The following is a 22,270-nucleotide window of genomic DNA, read 5'->3' on the forward strand; positions in this document are numbered from 1 at the left end:
TTAGTCAATTAGTTAAACGTTTTATATGTCCAGTAGGGGAATCCTGAAGTATTGAGGGAAACCCTAATAGCCTGCATGCAGCACATGCCGCAATATAAAGTTAAGGCAACTAAACGACCAAAAGAAATATATGTCAACCTCAAATGTAACATTGGATCTGTACCCGCATCGGGGGAATAACATTATAATCTCGTGCACGGTAGAGAAATATGCATGTAGGCTACACAGGAAAAGTAACCGTGAAGACACTGAATTTAACATAAAAACGCCGTCATAATAATCACAAATACACTTACATTGCTGTAAATGAGTTATATGAATGAATGGCTTGCTCTAACTGTTGCTGGTCTTCGTCAACAAACCGTGCTTTTGCACCTCCTGCTGGTGAGGTCGACTAACAGCAGATGGAGAATATGCTCGGTAATCTACTGCTTTTCCTGCAGTTCCTGGATGTCAACGTAGAATTTTCTGTCGAATTTGAACCACTGAATTTGTGGAATCGAATTTGCAAAGCAAGTCCTAAAAATACAATGCATTAAAATGCAAGCATGGTTAATGCAATGCATATTTTTTCAGGTAGTGCAATTCAACAGGCTTTTTTGTTTCAAAAACATTTGCCATTATTTTACTTCCATATACGCAAAAGTCTAGACCATACGAATAACAAACTCTAAACTGAGAATTAATCATTCCTTTGGGACAAATAATTGTTTGATTTGCGAACATAGCCATTCACGGAACGCTTTAAGACCCTGCAGTATATAAAGATATACACCGTAAGCACATGAAAATGTACTGGATAGTGTGAATGACCCAACTGGTTGAGTAAAGATGATTCTTTTTAAACAATGAAAGTCACAGAACAAGATGCCACATCACATTTCAGGTTACTACAAGTTTATTTGGTGCTTCCTTGTTGCTGATTGTGCTTATGGATAATTACTGGTTTTGTTTAATTGTGCTAATTGTTATGTTTAGGTGGCTGTTAAACTGAAATACAGGCTAATGACAGTGTGCTAGTAATCTCAGTCCTCTAGTTAATTGCATTTGTCTGGTCATGGCAACCCCATTAGTGTTTAAAGCTGATTTGGATGATACATACAGTATGCAGCTGGTGTTTCTGTCAGAGATTTTACAGTCTTCACCCTCCCTGCTGTTATCTGAGAGTGTAAAGCCTTGTTTATACTTTCAACTGGCTCCGCTGCCTGCGCGCGCACCTCCTCAAACGGACGAGGCGTTTATATTCGACGCGCTCGCCATTGTACTATTCTGTGAAACGTCAGGGGGCGACTCAAGTAATTGTCCTTTTAGCCATCAGGAATCAACGGTGAGAAGAAGAAAGGTCCACACCGTGTTTATTTTAGTACATCACCACCAATACCACACTACAAAAAGAATCGTGTAAAATCCAGTAAACCCTGAGATTAATACTTGTGACATTAGAACAAAATATATAGAAATATATTTTGGATATAAAAATATGTATGTAGGCTATACAACTAAATTAACAATCTCTTAAATATTTTCTAATTTCACTAAACATTTCATTAAGTTTCGTGGACATTTTATAATACATGGACCTTTATTTTGATTAAAATGGCTTATGTCTGCCATAGGCTCATTTTGTAAATGTAAGCAACTAATTTAAGACACACAAATTGGGTGCCGGGTGCCATTACAAAAGCAAGACATGTAGTGCTGAATAGGGGTGTGACGAGACGCTTACTCCACGAGACGAGACGAGACACGAGATTGGGTTCACGAGAACGAGACAAGACGAGATTTTTACACAATTTTTAAGAAATCCTCAATAATGAAATATATGAATGGAAAATAGTATTTTATTCAACTGAAAATCACAAAATGCAAAACAATTTATGTGCATTTTGAAATCAACTTGTAATGAATGTTATTTTACTTCTATTTTAATAAATTCTATGCAGTAAAGGACATGCAAACACTGCAAAATGTTTTGCTAAACTCTACTTTTCCCTGTACGATTTCACATGAGAAATCTAACTCCTTTCCACAAATCGAACATAAAAAAATAAAACAGTATAAATAAAATAAATATAAATAACTGAAATAACACTTTAAATGCAAACAGTAAGTGTGTATCCATAATCAAAGTACTGCTCTCTCAAAACTACAAGTTCAAACAGAAACAATTTTTTTCTTCAAGCATGAAAAAAGAGATAAATTAACTAAGATAAGCCTAAGATATGGTCATGTTCTTTTTCAAGAATATAAGCATGTCGACGATTTCTGGCAGCAGTTGAGACCTTTGGGCAGGGCTGCACGATATGAGGAAAAGCTGCGATGTGCGATAACATTGTTTAATATTGCGATGTCGATATGACTTTAAGCTATACTGTTCCCATGTCTTAGTGCTTTAATAGGTTCTTTGCGTGATAGGTCAAATGTTTATTACCTGCCTGGTTCAGATTACACTATTTTAGCGCGATTTTGTCACGATCCGTTTCGTGGAGACTCGTAAAGGACAACGGGCGTCGGGACGCAAGATTCGATCGTTTCATTTCGTATAGTGTGTCATAGTGGGCGACAACGCGTCTGTGATGCTTCACGACATCACGACAGAAAGACTAGCATGTTTAATTTTAACGGTCCTCCACGACGGGTTGAGTGTGAGCGAGAGTGAGTGAGAGTGCGGTTACAGTGAGTGTGCGTGCGCGAGTGAGCGTGTGTGTGTGTGTGTGTGCGCGCGCGTGTGTGAGTGAGTGAGCGAGGGACAGTGAGTGTGTGTGTGTGTGTGTGTGATTGGCCCGGCACACAAATGATTTAAAAGTGGCAGGGGCATCTTCAATACAAATTTCACCCTCACGCTCCATCACGCTGACATCACAACAACTCACAAGACAAAGTTTTTTTTGTTTTTTTTTAACTCACAAGACAAAGTTTCACCTCGACGAGAAATCTCGTCGCGTTTTAATCTCGTCACACCCCTAGTGCTGAACCAGTCAGAGGCAAGAAATCCAGGGCGAAAGAATATATAATACGCAGACGGCGGAAAGGCACAATGGAGGTGGAAAGGTTTTCCAATGCGATGTACTCTATTAATACGTTTTTCCAAGATGTAATATGTATGGTGTTCCTTGATTTCCAGGTCATGAGGATAGTTTTCTTGGCGATAGAGCCACTTAATAGAGTAATTGACCATTTCTATTGTTTAAATTAATTATGGATATGTCACCTAATATACAGAGGGAAGGAGACACTGAGATGTGACATCTCACAAGGTTGGATAGTGAGTCAGTAACGTTTTCCCAAAATCTTTTAATTGAGGTGCAATACCAAATGGCGTGAACATAGATGTCTGGGGTATTTTGTGTACAATTTTCAGGTTTCAGAAGTAAATCCCATTTTAAATAATTTTTATTTTAATTTTTAAATTATTTTTGTCCAGTTAAGTGAAATCTATGAAGTACTTTATATTGTATGAGTTGCAGGTTGCCATTTTTCGTCATGAAGTAGATATTTTTGCAGATTTGTGTTCAGAAAGCGGCATCGGGAGTAATGGATAGGTCTGATCCCCATTTAGCAGTTGGTAGGCTTAATGTGTTATCTGATTTTAATATCATTCTGTATAGTTTTTTTGAAGAGGATACATTAATTAACTCTGAAATTGAGGGCGGAAGGTCTAGGTGAATCCATTTCTGTGGTGGAAATGTGGTGCATCCAGTCCTCCTAGTGTTTTTGGTTTCTGTAGGGTAGTCAATTAAATTATCGGGGTCTAATTTTTCCAGTAGAATTTGATAGTGATTAAATCTAGCGATTTAAACCAGGTGAGGGTGGGTTTTGAAGGTATCATTGTAAATAAATAGTTTAATTTAGTAAGTATAGTCATTTTAATTATTGATATTCTGCCCATAATGGATAGTGGTAAGTTCATCCAGCATTGAAGATCATCATCTATTGTTTTAAGTAATGGAGTAAAGTTGAGTCCAAACAGCTCTGACAGCCTGGGGAAAATGTTAATACCTAAATATGTGATGTAATTGGTGCATAGAGGGATAGGTAGTGTCTGGGATGTCACATCCAAGCTGTTGGAATGTAATGAAAGGATAACAGATTTTCTCATTGATTGAGTATTCAGAAATATTTGAGAATGAATCAATGAGTTTGATTGTTTCTTGTAATGATGATGAGGGATCTTGAAAATACAGTAGTATATCATCAGTGTAAAGACTAATTGTATGGTGTATTTTTGGTGTTTGAGTTCCTTTAATGGTGAATAGTGAAGGGGAGAGTGGGCATCCTTGTCTAGTCCCCCGGTGCAGTGTGAAGCTATGTGATGTTAGTCCATTTGTGATGACAGTGGCTGAAGGTGAAGTATACAGAATTTTGATCCAGTTAATGAATGACTCCCCAAAACCAAACCTCTCCAATGTGGAAACCAGGAATTTCCAGTTGACTCTATCAAAGGCTTTTCTGCATCGAGAGTAGCTATACTGGTTTTGTCTTTTTGAATTGTTGAGTAATACATTAAGTTAAAAAGTCTGCGTGTGTTAGTGGAAGCGAGTCTACCTTTAATGAAACCGGTTTGATCTGGATGGATTATAGATGGTGTGACTTTTTCTTTTCTATGGGCTAGTGCTTTGGTAATGATTTTAATGTCTACATTGATTAGGGAGATCGGACGATAGCTTGACGGTAATGTTGGGTCTTTATTGGGTTTGAGAAGGAGTGAAATTGTGGCAGTGTTCATGTTATCTGGTAGTTTTGATTTTTGTTTTGATTCATTTATCATTCGGATGAAGAGTGGTGATAAAATGGACCAAAATTGTCTGTAGAACTCAGCAGGGAATCCATCAGGACCTGGTGCTTTATTGTTCGGCTTGAAGGTTTGTTACAGTGGTGGAATTCTTCTTGTCTTACCCTATATATTAGGAATTGGGTATGTTTATTGATTAATTCATTTAATTTAAATTTATATTTTCTTAATTGATCCTGTGTTTCCTCTGTTGGGTTATTTATGTTAATGTCTTCTAGTTGTTCGATTTTTTTGTTCCAGATCTACTTTTTGTTCCTTTTCTTTCTTTCTTTCTTTTTTTTGTAAATGGAGAATGAAATAATTTTTCCTTTTAGTACTGCTTTTCCTGCTTCCCACAGAAGAGATGGGGATAATTCTGGAGTGTCATTCATCTCTAGATAGCATGCTCACTCTCTTTTAAAGTAACTGTCAAATTCGGGTCTTTTAGAAGAGATGTGTTAAATTTCCATCTGGTAATGGGTTTATGTGGACTGGTTCTATTCCATTTTAATGTTACCGGGGCATGATCACTAATGACTATTGGATGGATCTTTGATTCAGAAATATTTGATATGATAGAATTACTGGTGAGAAAGAAATTAATGCGGGAATATGAGTGGTGGACTGGAGAGAAAAATGAATATTCTTTAACATTTGGATGCTGTAGATGCCAGCTATCGCCAATACTAAGATCACTCATGAACTGTTTTATGGTTTCTGTAGATTGCAAAATGTGTTTATTGCCTGAACTGTTAGATCTATCTATTGTTGGGTCTAGAACTGTGTTGAAATCACCTGCTATTATGACTGGACAGTTAGAAAGGTTTGAAATGGAGGGAAAAAATATCTGGAAAAAAGATGGGTCATCTGTGTTTGGGCCATATAGATTGCCAATTGTAATTGGGCTATTATTAATAGAAATGTTTATGATAATGAATCGTCCTTTAGGGTCTATAACAGTGGTGTTATGAACAAATGAGATTTTTTTACTTATTAAAATGCATACTCCTCTTTGTTTTGTGTTGTAGTGAGCCGAGAATAAATGGTTGTACTTTGATGATTTAATTTTGTTATGATCTGATTCTGATAGATGTGTTTCTTGTAGAAGGCATCGGCTTGTAATTTATTTAGAGGATTCAAAACTTTGATCTTCTTTGTCTGAGAACCAAATCCACGAACATTCCAGGTTACAAAAGTAATAGATGACACGTTTTAGTGAAAATTAAACATAAACGTATATTCATGTGTTGGCCTGTTAGTACTGTACATGTGTGAGTGTATGAGTTTGAGCAGGTAGCAGTGCATATGTGTGTGTGCATAAGGCAATGTTGTTGGGAGATTAACATAAATACAAATACACAAGTGACTCAATGTATACAGCAGAAAACAACAACAACAACAAAACTTAAATACATACATAGGGTGGAACATGGGGAGGAGGGGCACGAGACCAAGGTGCTAAAATACGAGCACATCTAAGAGAGAGAAAAAAGAGAGAATGAAAGAAAGAGAGAGAGTTTAGTTACATTTGTGATTATGGCAGTTATTGACTCTGGGATGGAAGAGAAGTGTTCAGAAAAGCCATGGGGGAACGTCCTTATCGCAATATAACTGTCCAGCTATATAGTTTATCCACTGTAATGATTTCCTTCGTTTATTTTCTGTTTTCGGATTGGGAAAAGTTGTTTTCGTCGTTCAAGAATGACCTTTGGGTATTGTTTGTTGATTCCATAGTTTGTGCCTTTAAGTTGCCTGCCTTGCTTCTGAACCAGTTCTTTGTGTTTGTAGTGTTCGAATTTCGCGATGATCGGTCGTGGTCGATTGTTATTGTTTTGAGATCTGATACGGTGCACACGGTGAAAAGTGATGGCCTGTAAATCCTAATTTTCACATACACACTACATTTCCCATCAGCCCTGTACCTGGCACTGATCACATTGCCCAGCTGTAGCCTGTCTGCTGGTCTATTTAAACTGTCTCTTTCCCATCCCTTTTTGCGAGGTCTTGTTTTACTACGGTTGACATTTCTGAGCGTTCATTCCTGTTTTTGCCTGCCTGTTGTGACCCTGTTTGTACGTCGTTTATGATTCGCTGCTTATCTGCATTGTCTCTGGTTTGTGACTGTTCTCCGCCTGCCCTGACTTACTGCCTGTTTATCGACCACGATTGTGTTTTCTCTAAGTTACTGTGTTTGCTGGTGCTTGACTTTTGCCTGTTTGATCACGATCTTAATAAAAGCCTGCTTATGGATCCCACTTCGAGTGACGCTTCGTTACAGTTACTGGTTCATAAACAATGCATGCTGACATGCAACAAATATATACTCTTGCACTATGAAAAAAAGTCTGTACCATGGGTGTCAGTGAGGACGCAATGATGTGAAAGGAGGCATTGATGTGTTACTGTGGATGCAGTATTGCGTTGATGCATTTATTTGTGAAGTAGTAAACATTAGACATTAAACATTATAGTAATATTCATACAGTAATTAAACTTCTCTTATCTTTAATTGCCTCTGTGTTTCCACTTACACTGCACTGCATTTATTTGAACAAAATATAGTGAAATATTACAGTTTAAAATAACTGTTTTCTATTTGATTTGATTTTAAAATATAATTGATTCCTGTTATGGTAAAGCTGATCTTTTTTAGCATCATTAGTCCACTCTTCAGTGTCACACCATCCTTCTGAAATCATTCTAATATGATGATCAAGAACCTGGGGAACCTGTGTGGGGTTCTTTGATGAATAGAAAGTTCAGAAAAACAACATTTATTTACAATTTTTATCAATTTATTACAGCCTTGATGATTAAAAGTATTGATTAAAAAAATAAAAATAAAAAACTGACCCCAAACGGTATGTTCCATTGCCTGTCGTCTAGATTCACTCTCTTCTGTATGAGTATTGTTGGGGAACATAACGAGATGTTTGGTAGTATCTGTGATGAGACTGGACATGGTTGTAAATTTTAAAAAAAAAGATCAGTGGAAATATTAAACTACCCTCCCTGTTGAGCCTTACAAGATCAGGATTTTTTCTCTGAAACCATTTGTTATAAACTTGGTTTTGATAACTAGGCTGGCCCACTGGGAAAAGTCCCAGTTCTCTTTATTGCCAGTCCACCCTGTGTGTCAGGGATACCCTTTAACAACACATTAATTTATTGTTGTTTTCTCAGGCCGGGTTGTCCCTCAGGATATGGCTAGATGCTACAAATCTCACTCTGCACATTCAGCTTCCTACTAAGAGTAAAACACAGATTTTAAATTGGGGATTGGGAACATTGATTGAATTCAGGAAGTATTGTTTCTTGTGATAATACTGATTCTTGTGATAATAATAGTCTCTGATTGATTGATATTTTGGGCATTTCCCTGTATGCACTGAGAGCATTTTCTCTCTGATCTCTGATCAGAAGAGCTGATCTATTCTATTCTATTCTATTCTATTCTATTCTCTCTCTCTCTCACTCACACGGGAGTTGGGAATTTGGAAATCAAACCACGAATTGGTGGTGTTCGCAGAGGCGCCGGTATGGCGTCGTTGCTGGCGGGTGGAGAACCACCTGTTTCGCGGCGTCACGGAGTCAGATGTGTACCTGCGCAGGGTGTGTCTGTGGAGGATGTATTGCTGGCGGTCGGAGAGGAGGTTGGATATGACAACATTTCTTCGGCCTCCAGGATGAATAAAGCGGTGGTGGTTTTTGTTAAAGAGGAGAAGCTAGTGAACCGCCTGATAGCCAACGGGATTGTGGTAGGTGGCGATTTTGTTATTGTTTCACCGCTTGTTACACCAACAACAAAAGTCTATGTCTCGAACGTCCCCCTGTTTATTGGAAATGAGGATATTGAGCGTGCATTAGTTCAATATGGTAAATGTGCTAGTGCGATTAAAACGATCCCATTAGGATGTAAAAATAAAGCACTAAAACATGTGATGTCTTTTAGAAGACAAGTGTTTATGTTTCTCAACGTGCCGGAGTTAGACATATCTTTCAGAGTTGTGCATGAAGGAAAATCGTATGCTTTATGTCAATACGGGAAGCTTGAAGTGTTTTTTGAGTGTGGTGAACTTGGGCACAAAAAGTTGACTTGCCCACATAGAGCTCAGGCTAATGAGGAGGCCGCTGGGCCTAGTGGAGTAACTGCTGCTAATGTAAAAAATACAACAACTCAGCCTCAGTCTAATGAAGAGAGTATCGTTCAGAATGATGAATCATGTGTAAGTGTAGACAGAAATCAGAATGAAGGAGAAAAAGTGGAGAATGTGGTACATGAGCATGAGGTCTTGGAACACAGTACACATACAGTGGTAGTAGAGAAAGTAAGTGAAAGTGTTGCTTGTGAAGTGATCAGTATTGAAAATACTGACAGCTTAAATGATGTTGAAAAAGGTGAGGATTATGAAATGAGGGAGGATGATACATTGTCTGAGGTGTCGGTTGTTTCTGAGTTTGGGTTGCAGAATACAGATGAAACATTCGGTGCAGGAGATTAATGATTTTTGGGATTTGACGTTTGGAAAAAACTTTTGAGGTGAAAGATTTTTTCCCGGAGATAGACAAATTCATATGGTCAGTGGTGTCAATGCTGAAAGTTGTTAGTTATGAAGCTCTGTGCAAGAAGAAGAGGTTTAGGCTGAAAAAGATGTTGGCTAAATTACGGAAAGAAAAAAGAGCTGTGCAAAAATAGGATGCTCAAATGCACAGGGTGAATTTCATACTTCATGCTTTGTTTTTCACATTTGTTTTTCTCTATTTTCATTTTTCTATGGAACTTTTAAAATTCGGTTCCTTAAATATAAATGGGGGTAGAGATCGGAATAAATTAGCCATGATTTCAGAGTTTGTTAAAGGAGTTGATATAGTCTTTTTGCAAGAAACACATACAAGTAATGATAATGAGACTCAGTGGGGTATGTGGTGGGAAGGGAAATATGCTCTTAGCCATGGTACAAACACAAGTGCTGGGGTAGCTATTCTTTTTTCCAAAAATCGAAATGTAAATATTCTATCAACAGAGGAAATTGTAAAAGGTAGAGCACTTTTAACTAAAGTAGAGTCTGAAGGAAATATATTTGTTTTAATTAATGTATATGCTCCTAATAATGGACTTGAGCGTGTGGTGTTTTTTATGGAATTGAGAACAGTTATTCAAAAAATTGATGATACTGTGTGCATGATAATTGGGGGTGATTGGAATTGCACAACTAATTTTATAATTGATAGGAATGGAGAGGAGCCACATAATCAGTCAAGCATTCAATTGTTAAAAATTATAAATGAGTTTGATTTAATAGACTTGTGGAGAAGTAGGAACATAGGAGTTAAACAATATACATGGTTAAAGGCATCAGATAATCAAGTTAGTGGTGCTCGGTTAGATAGATTTTATTTGGGGAAGATTTGGAATAATAAGGTAATGAATGTATCCATCTTGCCTAATGGTTTTTCAGATCACCATATGATTACTTTTGTTACATATGAAATAACCTTGTTATTTTTGGCATTTTAATGTCAAATTATTACAGGATATCAGTTTTCTGGGATAGGTGGAAACTTAAGAAAGACAGTTTTGAAAATCTTGGTCAATGGTGGGATGTAGGTAAAGCTAACATCAGAATTTTTTGCCAAAACTATACTTCACATACTACTGCAATGATGAAAACAACAGTGAAAGAGACAAAGAGACATTGTATCTCTGGAAAAAGACTAGTGCCTATTTTTTTAATTTGGAAAAGAAAAGTTTTTTACAAAAACAGTTGTGTCATCTAAGACGTCCGAATGGAACTATAACTTCTGACCCTCTGGAAATGAGAGAAATGACAATAGACTTTTATTCTAAATTATATAATGCTCAGAGTTGTGACTCTGGAAGTGTGGATGATTTGCTCTGTGATTTGCCTCAGTTGAGAGATGAACAAAGAGAATCGCTGGATGAACAAATAACTTTGCAAGAGCTTACTGATGCAATGAGACAATTATCCCCTGGAAGATCTCCAGGAGTGGACGGTATACCTGTGGAGTTCTATCAGGCTTTCTGGGATTTACTTGGACAAGATTTAAAAGAACTGCTGATAGATTGCATCGAAAGAAAGACATTACCCACAAGTTGTTGCAGAGCAATTCTATCTTTAATTCCTAAGAAAGGAGATTTGGGACTATTAAAAAACTGGAGACCAGTGTCGTTGCTATGTTTAGACTACAAAATAAGGTACTAGCAAATAGACTTAAAAAATATTTATATGTATTAGTTCATAGAGACCAGTCTTATTGTATACCAGATAGAACAATTATGGATAATTTATTTTTATTGCGTGATGTGATTGATTTTAGTCAAAGTAATAGTCTTAATTTGGGGATTCTTTCGCTTGACCAAGAGAAAGCTTTTGACCAAGTTGATCATGGATATCTTTTCAATGTGTTGAAAGAATTCAGGTTTGGGGATAATTTTGTATCTTATATAAAATTGTTGTATTCTAATGTATTTGTTATGGTTAAAGCTGGAGGTGGATTGAGTGCACCTATCATGATGTCCAGGGGAATTAGACAAGGCTGTCCACTTTCTGGACAGTTGTATAGTCTAGTAATTGAACCTTTTTTGTGCAGATTAAGTAAAGAGCTAAACGGTATTTCACTTCCAGATTTAAAGAGTACCTTTAAAATATCCCTGTCAGCATATGCTGATGATGTGACAGTGTTTATAAAAAGTCAAAATGATGTGAAAGTTTTAATGGAAATTATTGGAAAATATGAAAAAGCATCCTCAGCCAGAGTGAATTGGGGGAAAAGTGAGGGATTTATTATTGGCAATTGGGAAGAAGTAGGACCTCCAAAACGATGTGGTTTACTCTGGGGCAGAGAGGGGATAAAAACATTAGGTTTTTTTTAGGAAATGAAAATTTTGGGGATTGCTGGAGAAAGTGATAGCCCGATTGTCTAAATGGACCTGGCTATTACCACAATTGTCGTACAGAGGACGAGTCTTGGTCATTATCAACTTGGCGGCCTCGACATTGTGGCATAAAATGACTGTTATGGAGCCTCCACTGGAGTTGGTTCGTAAAATACAAAGGACAATTGTGAACTTTTTTTGGAGTGGGGCACACTGGATCCATGCTGCAGCACTCTATTTACCTGTCCATGAAGGAGGTCAAGGGCTCGTGGATGTGAGAAGTCGTTTGATTTCTTACAGGATACAAGCAGCACAAAGACTTTTATATCATAAAGACTTGACTTGGGCCCATACTGCAAGATTAATTTTGAAGAACGCAGGTGGGCTCGGGTTGGATAAACATTTGTTCATAATGGACTTGGGGAAGGTGTGTCTGTCAGAGATTACTCCCTTCTACAAGTCAATGTTTCAGTCCTGGAAAACAGTTTTTAAAGTGGATCGAAGTAGTGGTGACACAGGGCATTGGATTCTGGAAGAACCATTATTTTTCAATCCAATGATCCAAACAAGGCTGTTGTCTTCAGTAAGCGTATCTGCAGTTTTGAAGCGCAATGGGATTGTAAAAATAAGACATCTCTTGGACGATGATGGGTGGAAGCCGGTTGGAATTCTTAAAGAAGTGACAGGATTGAAATCTGATCGTCTTGTCTCGAAACTGACAGAGGAGATCTGGAATGTTTTACCAAGTGGGCATAGAGAGTACATGTAAAGACGTCGGTCAATGGACTTAAGAGATATAGAAGAAGAATTTCCAAAAATCAGAGTGTCTCCAGCCATACTTGAGGAAACGGTGGATGCGAATATGGACTCAATTTTGTCTTTTGATACACCACAGCTGGACTGTTTTAAATCTCCGTCAAAGAAAGCGATTTACTATTTTTCAGTAAAAGTCACACATCAAGTTTTTCTCAAGAGAATAAAAGCTTCAAAGTGGCCAAGTTTGTTAGGACCAGACTTCCTCGTGAGGGACAGGTGGAGAGCCCTGTATAAGCCTCCTATAGAGAAGCGTACTGCGGATCTACAGTGGAGGCTTATCCACGGGGCGATAGCTACAGACAGACATGTGGCACACTTGAATCCAGCAGTGGGGGGGGAATGTAGATTTTGTGGAAACCAAGAAGACTTAGAGCATTTATTTTTAAAATGTGGAAGATTACAAGATCTTTTTAATTTTCTTAAAGATTTGTTTAAAGATTTTGATGAAGAATTTTCAGATCAAATATTTATTGGAGGTGTTAAGTATAGGTATTCTATGAGAAGGATGACATGCTTATTAAATTATTTGTTGGGAACAGCAAAATTAGCAATCTGGAAAACAAGGAAAAATGAAGGAACACAACTTGGGTCTACTGATGTGGAAATGATGTTTAGAAAACTATTGGGTGGAAGAATCAAGATTGAATTTGCGTACTACAAACTGGTGAAAAATGAAATGTTTTTTTGTGATATCTGGTGTTGTAAAGATGTCTTATGTGAGGTTTTTGAGGGTCAGTTGGTTTTGAATATCTAATTAATGTTTTATGTGTTTTATTTATTATTTTTATTTTTTATAGTATTATTGTGAATGTGTGTGAGATATAAATGAAAATTTAATAAACGTTTTTTAATCCTCTCTCTCTCTCTCTCTCTCTCTCTCTCTCTCTCTCTCTCTCTCTCTCTCTCTCTCTCTCTCTCTCTCTCTCTGATTTTGATTAACTAACGATTGACTAAACATTTAATTTCTTGACTTTTCATTACCAAAAGGTCATTCTTGTCGAGAGCATACAGATAGGCAGCATTAATTATGGAAATTATGGGATTCATATTTAAAGCAAAATAAATTCAAGAACAGAACTTTTTGCTGTAGATTTTGGAGAAAATGTTCTGGATTTGTTTTTAAATATCCTCTGACCAGGAGGGTGTATCTCCAACTAATGATCATTAACCCTGATGTCCTAGCCAGGGGCCGTAATGACTCGCTGACGCAGTGTTGCAAGAAACCCATTAAGAGAGACCCAGAGAGAAGGAGAAAGAGAACAAACAAGGTGAATGTGGCCAATTTCTGAAGTCATGCAATATGAATGTGGGGTGAGTTGCAATGGCTTTTCATTTGATTGAAGAGTCTTAAGTTCACAGATTGAGTCTGAATGACATTTTCCTCTCAGAAATGTCATTTTCATTCCTCTCTTGTAGCTTCATCTCATCTGGGAGCTCTGTAAATTTAGAACTGGTTAATTAACTTTACTTTAGGCTCATAGGACCCCCAAAAAAACGTAAAATCATCCAGCAGAGGGATATTTTTCCACTCCCTTCTGTCTATCTCAACCCTCGCTCCTCCATTTGAGAGCGTCTCTAGTGATGCCCCCCCCCAACAACACTCTGCCAGTAAATACGCTAAATTAGGTCTTGAAACTAGTTTTGAATAAACAAACTGTTCTTCCCAGCATTTAATTATATAAATGCTGGGAAGTCATGGTCTCTAAGTCACTTAATATATATGCTATAGAGAATAAGCATTGCTTTCAGGTTTTATCAGTTCAGTCTGTGTTAACGTATGGCCTGAATCGAGTTTAAACCAGATGTTTTTGGAATGGTTTGTAATTACAATTTAATCAGAATTATTTGTATTGTCATGGATGTAATATGGTTTGCATTTTTAACTGGACTACCATAATCATCTATCTTAACAAAGCCTAATTACTCTTTTTGTTATTTAGATAAAAAGAGCAAGAAGAAGTATGGCTGAACAGGATGGCTGAAACTGCCTGATCTTTGAGAACATATAAATCCATTTTTTCTTGCCAATTTTCCTTAATTTTGAAGAAACTGCAGAGCGTGTACAAGAAAGAGGCTTGTTACTAACTGCAGCATTCTGTGATATAGTATAAATGTGAACTAGAGAACTCCACTGTCCTTGTTAGTTGCCAGTAACAGTGCATTTTAGTTTATTGTTCAATGGTTTAGGGTCTTTAGTGATCTCTTCTGCTCACAGAGGATGCATTTATTTGATCATAAGTACAGTAAAAACAATTATGAATTTGCAGCATTTCAGAAATCATTCTAATATTCTGATTTGCTATTCAAGAACCAAACAGCTGTGCATAAAATGCTTGTTGAAACCATGATTTTCAGGATCATTTGATGACTTGGAAGCTTAAAATCAGCATTTATTTGAAATATAAATAATTTGTAGCATTATAAATATCTTTACTATCCATGTTTGATCGATTTAACGTATTTAATGAATAAAAGTATTAATTTCTTTAATATATATATATATATAGTATATAAGGTGGAAGGTAAAGTTTCTACCTTTAGTTTGAGTTGAGTGTGATCAGAGCAATTATGAGCCACACACACACACACACACACACACTGATGCTGGAAGGGAAGGTCAGTATAAAGGGCAGAACATTGTGTTAATCATTAATGAATAATTAATGTAAATGGAACATCAGCATTTTCTCAGTTGACTAATGGAATTAAAAAATAATAGCTTATTCAACCTTGTACTGATTTTTTGTAATATATTAAAAATAAGAACTGAATGTAATGTGTAATAAGTTGTCAATGTAACATTAAGTTAAAAACAATGAATAAAATGAAGGCTATTTTGTTTTATATCCGTATTACAGAATTGTAATCAGAATAAAACAGAATGAAGGGGTCTTGACATGTATTTTTGTCTTAAAATTGAGTGAGACACTGAAAAACAGTGTTCATTGCTTATGTTTCAGTGATATGGAAATAATACAGCAAATTATATATTGACCTCTAAATCAGATGTGACCTCACAATAATGTAATAAATTTGAATTATCTTCATTTGAGGGCTTTTTCTTAGCAATGATCTTTAAAATATTTAAAATATTAAATTAAACATACATATTATAAATAAATAAATCTGTAAATTTCTAGTATTTATACTCATTTTTGTTTTCCTTTGATGTTGGAATGATGTAATCTAGCATCTACAGGGCTACAAGTAATACACAGATGCAGTGTAATTTTGAGCAAGACTTAATTAAGGCCATTTTTCATACAGTTCAAAGAGAGTCTATAGGCTGCAATATGTCTGAAGGCAAGCTGGAGAAATGCAAATGAAGTTATTATAAGGCTGTTTACTAAAGAACCTGTCATTGAGTTTATTTTAAAGATATAGTTTGTTGCGGGAGGCTTTTGTCAGTGTCAGATCTGGTTGCTGGGTTTATTTTTGATTCCCGGAGCAGAGGTAAGACGACAGGCCTTTTAAAGTCTTCCCATGCCAACACAGCTTTGATTTTATCTCCACTGACAAATTTCATTTGCCTGTCAGATATCTTTTTTTTCTCATCAGCAGCAGTGTGAAATCAGCTCCTCAATCTGTGCCTGATGCTCAGTGGTTTCCAGACGCAGTTGGAAAGAGATTATGTCCCTTCTTATTCTCTCCAAGTCAGCTCATTATTCACATTTGGCTCTTTCAGTCTTAAGACCGCATTACCCATGATGTCTCCTGTTGAGACTAAATGAAGCTGACCTGCATGGAAGCTTTGGCAATGTATGCTCGGAGAAGTGTGAATGTGGGCAACCTGTTGTTTTGGGGCAGATGGGATCCTCCTCCTCCACCTGACATTTCCTGTGCCGTGTCTCTTCCTCTTGTTGTTTACTATCTCTTTTGTCATTCCCTCTTAAATCCTTAATCCATATTTCTCGCTCCCTTGACATTCACACCCTTCCTTCCCTGCCGCCTTCCCCAACCGTCTGCTGCCAGGTTCTCTGAGATGAGAGCCAGTTCAGGGTGTTTGCTCATGAAGGATTGTGGAGTCTGAGTGTGTTGGAAGTTGGAACACAGTAAACACTTCTTTCAGCCAGTGGACATATGCCAGCAGGATGTCTGTTTGTTGTGTTCGTGTGAATTCTTTAGACAAAGACCTCTCTAAATAGAAAAGTTGTAATTATTATCTTGTGACAAATTCATATAATTGGAATTGTTTTGCACAGAACAGAGAGCAGGGACACTGTGCACTATGTTTGCCAAACTGGAACTAAATGACCCTTTTCCGATGATTGTGATGTGATTATTTAAATGTGGGCTGAGTACTTTTTAAAAAACAAATCTGGGTGAAACAACAATGGTTTTGGATTTCATGCTGACAGGCATGGATACAGCCTCACACCAAATGCTAATGTAGAAATATCCAGAGGATAGAAAATGTATTAATTATTTATTCAGCATGTAAAGTGTTCAATAATAGGGGGTAACTTGCAAAGCACCTCCTATTTAAACATGAAGAGACTGCCTGATTGATTTGATGTCAAATGGAAAGCAACAGACCACAGTTGTTATTGTTAAATATTCCCTTAAATCTTATCTTTACTTTGTAACTTTATAGTTTATAATGATATGTCTTTTTAGATTTTAAATTGTTTGCTCCTTTTTCTGTTTTATGAATTGTACAGCATTTTGGATCAACTTCAGTCGTTGTTTTGTAAATAAACTTTGACTTGACTTTGACTTAATAGTTAATTTTGTTTTTTACTTGAAGTTTTGAGATGTACCAAAAAAAAATAGAACAAATTCATGAAGATGCATTATGCAGCGGTTTCTGTGAACGATTGTACAGAAAGCAGAAAAGGTCAAACCAGGCATAACTGGACTGTACCAATAGTATCTGATTTACTTTCTGAAACAAAACTCTGATGGCACTAATCCAATTAATCTGGCACAATAGTAACTAATAGCAAGTTCTGTCTCCAAAAACAATTATTGTATCTGCCCAGTATCTTTTTTTTGTGTGTGTGTGTGTGTGCAATATGATATCAAAGGGGTAGGACATTTACTGTGAATGGTTGGTGGGCATGATGTTGGTGTATGAAACTAGTAGGTGGTTATTGAGATAACATAAAATAGATTTACATTGACCACTGGTGTTGTAAATAGTATTCCCCCCAAAATGACTTGTGTAAAAAAATGATATGCACTAAAACCTCTTTTCTGTAACTCACATACACTGTTAATGTCAATCATATGCTAATCAATCTGTCTAATGAATAATAATCCTCTCTCCTCTTTCAGCTGACGTATCTTCCTCCTCCGTGGGGCGAGTGTGTGTCCAGAGCCCTGGACTCAGGCCTCTTTCAGGTGTACAGCGTGTCTGCCTGCCGTATCGAGTGTGAAACGCGCTACATTGTAGAGAACTGCAACTGCAGGATGGTCTATATGCCTGGTACGTCCCAACCTAGCAGCGCTTGAAACTTTATACTTTATACCTCTTTCTTTATACTCATCCATTTACTTTAAATGCATCCTCTGCATTTCAGTTTTCAGTCAAAGGGCCCTATTTTAACGATCTAAGCGCATAGTCTAAAGCGCTCGGCACAAGCGCACTCAGGGCGTGTCCGAATCCACTTTTGCTAGTTTAACGACGGGAAAAAAGGTTGTCATGGTCTAAAAGGGCTGTCCTTATTCTCTTAATGAGTAATGGGTATGTTTTGGGCGTAATGTGCAATAAACCAATCAGAGTCTCATCTCCCATTCCCTTTAAAAGCCAGCAGACCATCTACGGGACAAGCCGAATTCCACCATATCTTTACAATATTAATATTTTACATTGTGATCCTTTTATTTTTAATATTTGGCTAGTTTGTGTGCTGTTGCGCGTCCCTGTGTGTGTAATAAGCAGAGTGTACGCGCGTTGTTGACCTCACTATAGGCACACATAACTAACGCGCTCTTTAAATGAAAAAAAAAAATACTGCGCAGTCTATTTCAGTTGCCTCAAAATGGCAGCGCGCCAACAATGCGCCTGAACACACCTTGTTTTCAGACCAGCACGCCCATGGGCGCACAAATGGGCGCAAATGCATTTGATATTTAAACAATGTGGCGCAGGAGGTGAAAATGAAAACTGCGTCGGGCTGAAACTAGCAAAAAACACTTGCGTCGCGCCTGGTGCTGCATTGCGCCGGGTGTATGATAGGGCCCTAGATTTAATTATCAGGATTTTACACAAAATATTGTCAAAGCATCAATAATAAAAATAGGTGCAAAAAGGTGCCTGTGATGACAAATTTAAACAATAATTTATTTATATACTGTGTATATATATATATATATATATATATATATATATATATATATATATATATATATATATATATGTAATATATATATTACATACTGTATATATATATATATATATATGTAAAATTACGGCAATCTACATTAAATAAATAAATAAATAAAATAATTGCCCTGTAAAGTCCTGTCATAATACATTGGTCCAAGACAGTAAAATACCAGTGAATATGGTGTTCAAAGCAGTAAGTGTTTACATACACATGTCATAGAAATAAATGACAGCTTTAATGATGTGCAAATAAATAGTTTGCATACAAATCAGATCCAACCCTTTATTAATGTAATCAGAAGGAAGACATGATGAAGACTTATAATGTCTGTGACTGAATAGTAAGGACAAATAGAGTTTGTACTGTCAATCACGAAACCTGTAGGGACTCTGTTTCCATCTTGTCTGTGTAAACCCCTGTCTAAGGTCTTTAAATCTTGATGAACAGTTAGCCAATGAGGTCAGATTTCATATGCTCATGGATAGCATGTCAGCATAAGGTTGTGTGTTGCGATAACTTAATGCCTTGTGGCATTTGTGGTTTGCATTTGGCAGTCGAGTTTTGCTGGCTGAACTTGTTTAGGAGAGGTCAGAATATAGAAAAGAATAAAATTTTCTGTGGGTCAAAGGTGGTTTGGAACAAGCCCACAAACTGACAGCAAGGGCTTATATGCAGGAGCCATGACATATTGTGTAATTTAAAAAGTGTGGAGGAGCTCTTCCCAAAATAGTCTTCAGAAACATTCAGTTTTAATTTAATTTCACTGATAAAATGGTAATTTTGGCCCATTGATAAAAAAGTCATCTTTAACTGTCGCTAAATGGTCTTTTTAAAGACGTAATATATTTCCAAGATTTCATAATATGATTTCATGAACTTCTCATTGTGACTCAGTGCCCTTTATGTCCCGTTCTTAACGCCAATTTATGCTGCCCCGTAATATGCTGATATTTAAAGTTAATGCTGCAGTAGATTTCTTTGTCAACTGGCCTCTTTTAATGACACTATACAGTCTCCATTTTCACAATTTTCTCAATTTCTGAATCAAATAAAATTTATCTTTTTTATCATAAAGTTCCCTATTAAATCTAACCCATAAGTGCCAACCTCAACCTCTTGCTACTTCAGTAGGTGCTCGAGACAGAACAATTATCTCATAGATGATTAGTCCTTCATTCACACAGGCACCCTGCTCTAATAATGTAATTATAGATTCATTAACTGATTGTGATAGGCCTGTGATGTACATTCGGGATACATCTGATACATTTTGAATAGTGTAGACACGTACAATTCTCGCTTCCATGCGCACACACATGCACTCACAGTTGTTTATTTCCATGTCGTGTTGAGTTTGGCTAAGTGTAGGTTGGGTCTGTTTTCCCTCCTATTTAGAACACAATATCAGTGTTTCATTATTAATTTAAGAAGGCTGAATAAAGAAGAACATTTTTTTCCTTTTCTTTGTTTGTTTCTAGGCGATTCTCCGTTCTGCACTCCTGAACAGTATAAGGACTGTGCTGAACCTGCTCTGGGTGAGTGTGATCTTCACACACACACACACACACACATACACACGTCTGGTTCGCTATCTTTGTGGGACTCTCTATAGACGTAATGGTTTTTAAACTGTACAAACAGTATATTCTATTCCCTTACACTAACAGAAAACTCTGCATTTTTACATTTAAAAAATAAAAAAATTAAAAATCATTCTGTATAATTTATAAGCTTGTTTCCTCATGGGGATCTCCACAGTGGCACAAGTCCCCATGAGTCTGTGTGCATTCAGGTTGAAGTCCCAACCGGGGAAAAAAAACACACACACACACACGTTGTGTTTTCATGTTTTATGAGGACTCTCCAGAGGTGTAATGGTGTATGTGTATTCAATTTTAATTCTAGCAGTCACCATGCCTTTAAAAGCATTTTCTGCATCTACTGTACCTGTACCCAATAACTTGTTTTTTCGAGTTTTACAAATTGCCATTTTGGCCATACCCAACAAAAAATGAAATATGCATATTTTTCTTCTCTCGTGAAATGTATGTTTGGGACCACTTATAAAATACTGATTGGAAAAATCTTTTTAAATAAATAATAAGACTGCCTAACCTCACACAATAAATAAATAAGCGGTCAACTGTCTCTTCAATTCCACAAAAAGGACATTCCTTACCCGCTGCTGGATTCAGGTGTGCCACATGTCTGTTTGTAGCTATAGCACCATGAATAAGTCTCCACTGTAGGTCTGCTGTACGTTTCTCAATGGAAGGCTTGTACAGAGACCTCCAGGATCCATTAAAGTCTGATCCAAACACTTCTGTCCACCTCCCTGCTCGTACTCGTTTTAAAACAGTCTGATGGGCAACTTTAACACAAGTAAGGTAGATTGCTTTTTTACTTGTTTCACGAAACTGTCCCATCTCCGGGGTCTTAAAAGTTAGTAATGTGTCAGCATCTTCATAATTTTCCTTTGCTGCTGCAGATACACTGATAGTTGGGAACTGATAATTTCTCCAATCTTGAGCTGGTTGAGTTTCCAGTGCCTCCCTGGAGGCAATGCTCTCTGCACCTCCTCTAACACCTGCTGCAGAAGACGGAGAGATTGAATACCCCTTTCACACTGTAGTGCTGCAGCCATTTTCCATCCTTTAAGGTCTCTCAGATCTCCTATCCTCTTCAGTCCAGCTCCCGTCAGGCAGTTCATCAAGCTTCCTGATGACAGAGTTCTGGTTTGTATCAGTGGATTGTAAAACAATGGCTCTCCCAAAATCCACTCCTTTGGTTTTGAAAGATCTCTGTTGACATTAAAGTTATCAAGCTAAGCTTTCAGCATTGACTGATAAAACAGGGTTAAATTACTTAAAGGAGAACTCCGGTCAATTCTAACATTGAGCTAATTTTTTTGTACATTTGGAGTGCTGTCAATACAGAGAACAACGACAAAAATCGGTGTTGCCTACACCGTGTTATCCTCTTTTTAAAATTTGCACCCTGTTGACTTCAATGGGGCATGTTTTAAACCTGCTTTTAGCCTCTTAACATCCTTGATGTGTCATTACAAGTGCACAGCCATGTGAGTGATTCCTTCGGAGTGAACGCGGGTCAATCTGACTGCAGTAGATGTGAAAGATATGAATAAAAATGATGTTATTTAAGCCAGCGCAAATACCTGTATTTACATCCTGTTTTCGGTCGAAGTCCATAGTAATCGATTGTCGAGTTCACGTGCGTGATCATAGGTACTAAACCAATGCGCGTGAACTCGACAATCGATTACTATGGACTTCGACCGAAAACAGGATGTAAATACAGGTATGTGCGCTGGCTGAATAAACATAATTTTTATTCATATCTTTCACACCTACTGCAGTCAGATTGACCCGTGTTCACTCCGAAGGAATCACTCACATGGCTGTGCACTTGTAATGACACATCAAGGATGTTAAG

General features: G+C 37.1%; 1 protein-coding gene across 3 annotated transcripts in view; it reads left to right on the forward strand.

Annotated features, from left to right (window-relative positions):
- Positions 1-22,270, forward strand: part of asic2 (acid-sensing (proton-gated) ion channel 2) — a 405,004-nt gene that overhangs the window by 369,932 nt on the left and 12,802 nt on the right. For all 3 annotated transcript variants that reach the window (XM_084138762.1, XM_084138761.1, XM_084138760.1), the window contains 2 exons: positions 17,763-17,913; positions 20,296-20,352. In XM_084138762.1, the coding sequence (XP_083994888.1) occupies positions 17,763-17,913; positions 20,296-20,352 (208 nt within the window). The remainder of the gene's footprint in view (positions 1-17,762; positions 17,914-20,295; positions 20,353-22,270) is intronic.

The sequence above is a fragment of the Abramis brama genome, assembly GCF_963993115.1.
Source record: "Abramis brama genome assembly, chromosome: 1".
Lineage (NCBI taxonomy): Eukaryota > Metazoa > Chordata > Actinopteri > Cypriniformes > Leuciscidae > Abramis > Abramis brama.